Here is a 10381-nt window from a genome sequence, read left to right as displayed (position 1 = left end):
ACATTTTAAGTATCGTGAAGCTCAGTTTATCCATTTTTTTCTTATTTAACTTATGCTTTTGATGTCATACATGTGAAATCTTTGCCTAACCCAAGGTCACAGAAATATTCTCCTATGCTTTCATCTAAAGATTTTATACCTTGTGCTTTAAAATTCGAGCCTATGATCCATTTTGAGTTAAATTTTGTGTAAGGTGTGAGGTTGAATTCACTGGTTTTTTTTTGTTGTTGTGTTTGTTTGTTTTTTTGTTTGTTTTTGGTCAACAAATCTCCAGTCGTTCCAGTATCACTTGCTGAAAAAGTTATCCTTTCTCCATTGAACTGTCTTTGCACATTTCTCAATTGACCATTTGTGTGTGTCTATTTCTGGACTATTCTGTTCAAAAGCTTGCAAGTTTGTAATCTTGGATGCAAACTATTATATATAGAATGGATAAACAACAAGGTCCTACTATATAGCACAGGAAACTATATCCAATATGCTGTGATAAACCATAATGGAAAAGAATATGAAAAAGAATGTATATACATGTATAACTGAATCACTTTGCTGTACAGGAGAAATTAACACAACATTGTAAATCATCTGTATTTCAGTATAATAAATTAAAAAATAAATACAACCATTGAAAAAAGTAACTTGAGACAAAAAGTATGTTATTTTAACCCAAATATTTATTGCTAACTCTTCAAAATTCAGTTAGTAACCCTTCCCTTCCCATTTCTACCAGTCTTAAACTATTGTGTCAAACTTTGTCCAATCCTTATCAGACTCCTCCATGGAAAGATCCACCTTAGCCCAAAAAACCCTCCTACATATTATGCTTTTGTTTTGTGTTTTCTAGATTTACTATGACCCTGCCAAAGTAGTGTTTACATGACCACAGCAAGAAATAAATTAAGAAGTAATTGAAGCTTTGCTTTATTTATATTTTATTTTAGTGGTGTAAGGAAGTGACCCCAGGAGCTGTGATAGTCTTTTGCAACCATGAAGAGAGAAACCAAAAGTAGAAGTGTGTGAGAAGAAGCATGGATAGAGCCTAGGCCCTTGACGATGATGTTGAGCCACCAAACTAATACTGGGACCATACAGTGTCGTCCATGTCAGTAACTGTAAATGCCCTTATGGTTTGAGCACAGTTAATCAGTATTTGCTTTCTTGCAGCTGAAAGATCTCCTGATACAAATAACTGATTTGGGTCCCCTTTCACCTATCATTCTCCTTTTGTGAGCCACCACTCTTATGCTTTAACCGTAGTGGCTGACATATCACTGTTTTTCTGGTGGAGCTTCTCCTTTGCTCTTACTTTTTCTACCAGGCTGAGTGCCTTTCAATCCCCTCCCCAACATCTCTCCCCTACCAACCCTGCCTCGTAGTAAGGTGTCAACCAAATGCCATTTCTTCTAGGAGGACTTTCTGACTACACATACCTCCCCAACTCCCATCACACTCACACACACACGCACACACACACAGGATCTTCATCTACAGAATATTTATTGTAAGGACCCATGCGACTGTATGAGACTGAACATCACACCCCAAAACACATGTTTATTGAGTGCTTATTTTGTGCCAGGCACCATGACAAGTACTTTATTTGCATTACGCTTTTTAATCCCCAGGAAAAGTTTATGAATTAATTACTCTTATTGCCTTCATTTTACCAAAGGAAAAATGAGGTTTAAAAATGAGAAGCTTAGGGCTTCCTTGGTGGCGCAGTGGTTGAGAGTCTGCCTGCCGATGCAGGGGACACGGGTTCGTGCCCCGGTCCGGGAGGATCCCGCATGCCGCAGAGTGGCTGGGCCCGTGAGCCATGGCCGCTGAGCCTGCGCGTCCGGAGCCTGTGCTCCGCAACGGGAGAGGCCACAGCAGTGAGAGGCCTGCGTACCGCCAAAAAAAAAAAAAAAAAAAATTAGAAGCTTAGGAAGCTTCTCAAGGTCACACAGATAACCGGTAAGCAGCAGAGCTATAAAAATTCCAACTCAGGTCTAACTCCACACTGGAACTCATTTAGAGTACACTGCACAAAAGTGAGCATATGTGGTACAAAATACTGATTTATTTTCATGGCTACAGCATCTTGTGAAAGGAGAGATGGTCTCGAATCTCACTGCGTGCTCCTCTCTGCTGACCCATGCCCAGCACAAAGAGCTACACAATCAACGGGCTAGTTGATCATCTCGGAGTCCTTTTCTCTTAGAGCCAGAGCTCCTGCCTGCTTGTCCCAAGTGCCATCCCAGGCTCCAGTTGTGGCCTTCCCCTTTCTATAAAAACACCTATCTATATTAGCCTTTGGCCAGCCCTGTCAGAACTGGGATAAGTTAATTCTCTCTAAGATTTAGCAGCTGACAGTGGTTTGTGGTTTCCTTCTCTACTGTGTGTCTTTTAATAAAGGACTTTTGGAGAAAGTGTTATTGAAGCCAAAGGAATGTCTCTCTCATGGTAAAACTTCAGGTACATTATGAGGTTCTTAAAGATTAAACTGCATTGACTATACATCCAAAAAGTCTTTTTTGAACAAATCATAGCAAGCTGGTGGTGATTGTGGGTGAGGCTGTTATAGTGGGAGGGGTAATGTGGAGGAAGCAATTATCTCAGTATGAAAGCATTTCCTTCTCTTTGAGACACAGAAGGCTTTTTCATTGATTCTTCACCGAGGAGTGTACAGATTTACCACCCTAGTCTCCTTTTTCTGGTGAAGTCTTATAAACTCAGAAAGGCCACCACCTCCTCCCCATAACCTGTCTGGTAGTAGTTGTTGAGGTTTACATAAATAAATAGTTCCCATATTTTCATCTAAATTCATATTCATTAAGCAATTATAAGCAAAAATAAATAAATTCATTATGCATAATTCTGTGTAGCAGCAACAGTGAGTGGTAAAATATTTGTCCATGCCAGACAATCCGTTGAATTGGAAATATAGGACTGAGCTTTAAATTTGTTATAGAAATAAACTAAGACATGGTTTCTCAAACTTGTCTGATCATAAGAATTTTGGGGGATGTTTATTAAAGTGTAGGTTTCATTCCAGACCTTCAGGCCCCAGAAGAGACTTATGGGAAAGAGTGGGAAAACTGAACTGGGGTAAGTGTTTCTGCGGTCCTTCAGTAAGGGTTTGCCACTTGGAATCTGGGGTAACCCTTATCAGGAGACCACGCTGAAAAACATTTTTGTTCTCTTTCCTTCCCTGCCTTTCTTCCAAGTAATGTTATGCCAGGTACTATACACACTGAGAAAACAAAGATAAGCAACAATTCCTACTGAAGTACCAGACAAAGACAATAAACAATGATACAGTGTATTAAATGCTAAAATAGAGGCAGTACAGGACACTATGCACTTAGAGAGGTGGGAACGCCTGGTCCGAGTATTTAAGGCAAATTTGACATCTGCAAAGGAGAGGTCATTCCACGTGGAAGATGCATGAATAAAGACACAGAGGCTTAAGGAAACCTGGTGTTTTCTGAGCATTGTTAAATGCCTGGCATGGTGGAAGCTCAAGGTCAGGTTGGGGAAACTGGGGGTAAATTGGCAAGAGTCAGATTGTGACTGGTCTCACGTGCCACTCTGAAGATGTCGGACTTGGTGCTGTAGGCCAGCGGTCCCCAACCTTTTTGGCTTCAGGGACCGGAGTCGTGGAAGACCATTTTTCCATGGACTGAGGTGGGGGGATGGCTTTGGGATGATTCAAGCACATTACATTTATTGTGCCCTTTCTTTCTACTATTATTACATTGTAATATATAATGAAATAATTTTACAACTCACCCTAATGCTGACAGGAGGTGGAGCTCAGGCGGTAATGCGAGCGATGAAGCTTCGCTCGCTCACCAGCTGCTCACCTCCTGCCGTGCAGCCTGGTTCCTAACAGGCCATAGACCGGTACCGGTCCGTGGTCCGGCAGGTTAGGGACCCCTGCTGTAGACAATGTGAAGCTATTGGGAAGAAACCTGCATGTCCCCAGCACTTAATGTAAAATGATTTCAAAATATACCTTGATAAGAACCCCTTAAGACTGGAGTTGAAGTCAACTTTGTTCTGAGCGAATAGTCAGTTTCCAGCTTTGCTAATCTAGTGGAGACTCTTCTCAACTAACATCTGATACAGAACACAATGTACAAAATAGATAAAAAGGCTGAGGCAGAAACCTCAGCCCCGTGACAATATTCCTGTAAAACACGGGGTTCTAGGGAACAGTTTGCAAATCAAAGTTCTGTGCTCCCAAGAGGCTGAATAATTAAACGGACTCTTCCTATTGAAGGGTAACTTCAATGTTACCTTTGAAGAGAGCTCCTTCTGATTTTTTTTTTTTTTTTTTTTTTGCGATACGCGGGCCTCTCACTGCTGTGGCCTCTCCCGTTGTGGAGTGCAGGCTCCGGACGCGCAGGCTCAGCGGCCATGGCTCACGGGCCCAGCCGCTCCGCGGCATGTGGGATCTTCCCGGACCGGGGCACGAACCCGCGTCCCCTGCATCGGCAGGCGGACTCTCAACCACTGTGCCACCAGGGAAGCCCCATCGTTCCGATTTAAGCAAGGTCTTTTGGAATAATCAATTCAACATTATAGCTATTATGTCGCCTTCTGTTCACCTTTTAGGTTTCTTTAATCTTTCCTAAAATAGACCCTCTCCCCTGCTGGTTCCCCATTTTCCCATGATTCAAATTTGCCAATGTTGCCTCTTGAAAACGTGATCACCAGGAATAGGTACATTTGTTTGGCTACTTCTTGCCTCCCATTACTATGTATGCATTTATAAAAAAATAAATTTATCATGAAAGGACCTTATCAGGGACTTTTCTGGTTAGTATTACCTTAAAATATATACAAAAGGAATATCCATGAAACAGCATAAAAATGGTATTACAAAGCAGCTCAGTGTTAAGCCAGACACTGCCTTACTGTTTGATGGAATGCTGACACTTAACATCATAACGAAAATTGATAGGCTGTCAAGATTGCCAGGCATTTGTGTGTGTGTGGAAAAAATAAGAGCTTAGAACAGTGAGAGGAACATAGCAGAGGCTCAGTGTTTGTGGAGTGAATAAAGTGGAAGGCCATCTACCATGGGAAAAGGACATATCTTTAGTCTGGGGATCTCAGATTTGCCCAACTCAAGGGGCTTCCAGGTTTGAAGAAACGTAGGCAGGCAGCGTAAGCTGCAAGGTCCCTGCTTCTCAATGGAGTGTGACAAGAGGGACCCAGTACGTGGGAGATATGAAGTCATCGAGGGCAAGTGTGAGACAGTTAAGTCATCTCCATGGTCCCTTCTTGTGGTGTTGGCTTCAAGTCGGGGCCCTGGTTTCTAGGCAGAAAGATAGATGTGTCCTCAAGTTTATTATTTCACGTGGATGTGGTGGGGTGGGAAGGACAGAAATGTTTAGGGACAAGACCGTCCTGGGGGATTCAGCATCGCCATGACACTCTCTGGGCCGATACCACAAGACACGTCCCCTTTGACACGTTGTCCTAGGGAATGCCACTGTCGATGACAAAAGATATTCCTCCCCTCGCCACTTTGTTCCTCATACAAGTTTAGTGTCTGAAGATTTTTCTTTCTTTTCTTCAAAAAATATTTTAACAGAATATAAGTAGAAGATATTTCAGATAAGAAAAATTGCTGACTTAGGGTCAGTAGTCAAATCTAGCTCTTAATCCTTGAAAAGCTAGATGAAAGTCAGCACTGAGTTTGAAGCCCATGAGATGCAAGTCACCTTGGGGGTGGATGAAGAAGGGCATAGGACAGGAGGCTGTGTGTGTGTGTGTGTGTGTGTGTGTGTGTGTGTGTGTGTTTAGCCAAAGAGTCACTGGAATAAGCAACTGAAGAATCCAACAGTTTCTCCAAAAGTGAAAGAGATAGATTTAATAACTGATGATCTGGCAGTGTTATCGCTTTTAGAGAAATAACTTCAGTTGCGCACTGATTTCCCTGATAGACTGAATTATAATGCAAAAATATACACTATTACTTTCCTAACTACTTAGCAGAAAGACCAAGCAATACTCACATCAACTGCTTATTTTAATGTCAAATGTTTATTTCTATGCCATAGTTGCCTCAGCACAATTTGTAAAAGAAAGGAATCCAAAAAAAGGATTTTTTTTGGTCAGGATATTTTCTCTGCAGTTATAAGAAAGAAAATAAACACCTTGGTACCAGAATTACCATTTCTTTCATATCATTCTAATAAATATTGCATCTAAATATTTTCCTTGGGTGTCGTCTTTTTTAGGGCAGAAAAATATCCATGGTGGTGGGGGGGATGTTTAAGTACATCAGAATAAATTTGGGATAGTTTTTGTCAGAGAATATATCTAGAAAATCTTTGTTTTGGTACACTAGATCACTAATTGCCATATTCTTATTATTTAATATAACAGCATACTTTATTACATAAAAACAAAGTGCACTGAAAATGAACAATGTTAGAAACAAACTAAAATTTGGTGTATCTTAAATCTTCAGGTGATCAGATATTAGCTAAAGCGACGGGATACAAATTTCATATCGATACAAACGCAACTCTCTTGGGATGAAAATGCATTTAGTTGCTTAGCTCTTTTCGATTGAGCAGACAGGGCATCCAGTACAACTGAAACAACGGATAACATTTTTTTTTTTTTCAATAGTAAGGAATGCTCTGGTTTCTGAATGGGCTCCCACCTTTGAGGGAGCCAGAAGACGACATATGCTCCTTCAATATATTTCTCTTGTGTGATTTGAGACACAAATCTACCAAGATTCTTACAGCGGAAGTAGGCACCACACCTGAGAGCCCAAGGCCCTTCGAGCAGCTACTTCAAGTCAATCTGTGATGCACTGGGGTGGACCCAGCACCTAGAAGACAGCATGGTAATTGTGCATGTAAATCCCTTCAGCAGACTCAGGGAAAGGAGGAGAGTTCTTTAAGTTCATGCACATTTTATTGAGTAGTAATATAAAATGCTTTTTTCTTTTTCATTGTTACAAGTGCATGCTTTGATTGCCAACATTTCAGAAGTCAAATTACAAAGGCAAGGCTTTAGGCTGTAGTGAATTACTTGGGCACTTATACAATTGTTAAAAAATATGAATGGACTTTTGTTGTTGTTGTTGTTTTCAGAATGAACCAGTTGTAACCCGTAACTGATATACAAAGGGAAAAAGTGAAAAAAGTACATATTTTGTGGCACATGACAGAACCTAACAAAATAACTCAACTGTTATGACATTAACAGTTACCATGCATTTAGAGTTTCACATGTAACTATGAATTTATTTAAATTTCACAAGGTTTGCTAAACATGCTAACCATCTATATGTGCACTGACAAGCTTATGTTAAAAACTTTTAAGAATACTCTCCCCTTTAGATTTTTTCAAAGCTTTTTTTTTGATTACAAAATTTCAAAGGCATGAAGCATTTTAGAGAATATAAAGTACGCCAGTATACATACATTTCCAGTATATGTCAGACCACTAAGCGCATTACAGTCCCATACAGGCCGATACAGCCATTTTTTTCCTTAAAAAACATGCATAGGCAGATTTTTTTTTTTTACAGAATATAGATGCTTTATCACTGTACTTAATATGGTGTTTTGTCTACTATACTTAAAAATGCACCACTCATAAATATTTAATTCAGCAAGCCACAACCAAGACTTGATTTATCAACAAAAACCCCTAAATATAAACAGCAAAAAAAAAAGAGATAGATGTAATTATTCCAGTTTTTTTTAAACTTAAAAGAAAAGAAAAAGTATTCATTGCCAAAGTAATAAGATAAGTGTTATATGGAAACAAGGGCATTCAAGCACACTAAAGAAACCTGAGGTAAGCATAATCTGTACAAAATTAAACTGTCCTTTTTGGCATTTTAACAAATTTGCAACATTCTTTTTTTTTTTCTTTTTCTGCTTTTTTTTTTTTTTAAGACTGCCTAATTCATTTTATAGCCATTGTCTGACAAGAGTAGCAAAACATTATCAATAAATAGTCCTTATTTAGTTTGTACATCATTTTGTTAAAAATGTTTGATGTCATCCATTTTTAGTGCTGCAACTGTAAACGTACAATAGAGTAAGAAATTAGACAAAGTTTTCATGTCCAGTAACATAATAAAAGACCTCTCATTAACCTATCTAGAAGTCCCCGATGCAGTAGGAAAACATGTCCATTCCCCTAACATTGCAGTATATACTAGCATTAGCTTTCTTTTTAAATTGTTTTTCCTATAAGCATTTTTAAAAGGCATACCCAAAAGAGGTGTTTAATCACAACCCTCACCAAAATATAGTTTATTATCTCTCTCCCTCTTTTCTAATGATAGTGTAAACTGAATCCAACTCCTGGCCCCAGAGCAAATAAGCTACCATCAGAGGCAAGAACATCCAACTGCTGATTCGCAGCAATCCCCATCACGCCCTGCAGCTCCAAAAAAAAAAAAAAAAAAAGAGTGAACAGGAAGTGGTCACTGGATATTGCTGCTATTACTGCCATTGCTGTCCGTGCCGTTAGTCTCTGAAGCGAGAGTCTTGTTGATGGAGTTAAGGTTGGTGTCAGAGGGCATGGCATCTCTGCGAGGTGGCATCCTCTCGTTAATTCGATCTAAGCCCTTGGCCTCCTCGAAGCTAGTGATCTTATGTTGTGGTGAAAATCCTTTGATAGCTAAACAGAAAATCATTAAAAAAAAGAAAAACTGGGTTAGTCAGAGGAAAACAAAGGGCACAGCTGTTGTAGCAGGTGATGTTAGAGATTTCGCAGTGAGAGAGGGAATCCTTTAGTAGAGAACAAAGTGACGGGACCTGAACACAGCACAACAGACTCCTTACCATACCCGAAGATAACCGAGACGTTTGGTAACAGCCAATGTCTCTTGCCAACCGAAATGTCCTCTTCAAGTTAGTAAGATGTAAACATTTCTCTCGTCTTCATGGAAGTTTAGATCCACGAAGTGGTATGTAAAGAGAAAGGCTGCTACCAGGGATAGGTCTCTAGGCCCAGCATAAACTGGCCACGTCATTGGCACAATTACTGTATCAAATGCCCTAACCTAGAAAGAATGGAAATGGCCCTAATTTTACTATTCCATTGTGCTAGTAATGGCAAATTCAGGAGAATCACTGAAGCAGTTAGACCTAAACTCTAGTGAAGAGCTTAGAGCAGAAGCTAAAAGGAGTTATAAAAGGCATGAACTTGGGGCGTTTCCATGCCATCTCAGGATCCCAGAAGGACTTTCCTGGCAAATAACTCAACAGTGGCATGAAAAAAAATGAAATTATAAACTCCTTCTTCTCCACTCAACTTTGGAAACATGTGGAGTGGGGACAAGGTAAAAGAAACTCATAAAAATCAAGATCAGATCACTAAGTAGAAAAACTCTGTCTGCCCTCCAGCAGTGAACAGGTCACACTGACGTTTATCTGGTCCATTACTGCCTAAATCAAAGAAAAACTCTTTCTTAGTAGATCAACGTAGACGTTAAGTGCTGGTTCAAGAATAACAAGGGGAAAATGCTTTTTTCAACTTTTAGCAAAAATGAATGGGAATGGTTTTGGTCTTATTCAGTGAAACCATGGAATTCACAAAGGGGGAACATTGATACTTGGTTTTTTTCAGTAACCCTAGTGTGCTCCAGAGATAGAGAAGGCATTTGTGCAAGAAGCTTAATGATTTCTTCAGTAGGTGCACCAACCAGTGAGCTGAAAATAAAGTACATAGATGGGGAACCAATGACATCAGTTTGCTTTACTCCCTGTGAAAATGCAAGCCAGACACTGAAGGGCCAATCACCGATGCTGAATTGGGTCGCATCTCCATGGCTGATGAAGGACAATTTCATTGTACCTTTATCCTTCCTACCCTATTTGAGAAAAAAAGGAAAGCAGTTTCAAGCTGAAACTTTGCTAGCCACTCCCACACAAATGTACAGTGCCTTTCATTAGTATGGATGAGATTCTTAAAAGATAGACACAGTTGCTTCCAAACTCATTAAACGATGAGAAACAGTTTGTTCCCCCTCTGCATTTTAAAGGTTAGCGTCATGGTGATTAGTCAACTATGAGAGGAAGAAGATGGGGAAATGGGAAAAGACCAAGGCCCAAAGCAAAGCTTCTTAATTCTTCTCTCATTCAGTCATAAATCGCAAAATAATAGAGCTGTCTGATGAGCACCCACCCTGAAAATGAACTCAGTGATTTTGAGGGACAAAAGTAGTACTCTATTGTTTTGCTAAACTACTGTGAATATCACTCCATCACAGTTAATAAATATAAAAAGTTGGTCATCATAATTGATGAAGTGATTTTACGAATTGAAATGGTAAAAGTGGAATCTCTCTTTTAGGTTGTTTAAAGTTTTAAAATAAAGCCAATAGGGTGACAGCGTAGAAATTCAA

The 10381-nt window shown here is 39.7% G+C and overlaps 1 protein-coding gene across 5 annotated transcripts in view; it reads right to left on the bottom strand.

Moving 5' to 3' along the window:
- Positions 1-6905: 6905 nt before the first annotated feature.
- PPP3CA (protein phosphatase 3 catalytic subunit alpha) overlaps positions 6906-10381 on the bottom strand; it is a 310748-nt gene continuing 307272 nt past the window's right edge. For 4 of the 5 annotated variants that reach the window (XM_079712539.1, XM_079712538.1, XM_079712535.1 and 1 more), the window contains one exon: positions 6906-8652. In XM_079712539.1, the coding sequence (XP_079568665.1) occupies positions 8456-8652 (197 nt within the window). In that variant the 3' untranslated portion in view covers positions 6906-8455. The remainder of the gene's footprint in view (positions 8653-10381) is intronic. The other variant, XM_079712536.1, reaches the window with a different exon arrangement.

Source organism: Hyperoodon ampullatus (genome assembly GCF_949752795.1).
Source record: "Hyperoodon ampullatus genome assembly, chromosome: 1".
NCBI lineage: Eukaryota > Metazoa > Chordata > Mammalia > Artiodactyla > Ziphiidae > Hyperoodon > Hyperoodon ampullatus.
Note: the sequence above shows the minus strand (reverse complement) of the source record. Positions and strands in the feature narration are given on the sequence as shown.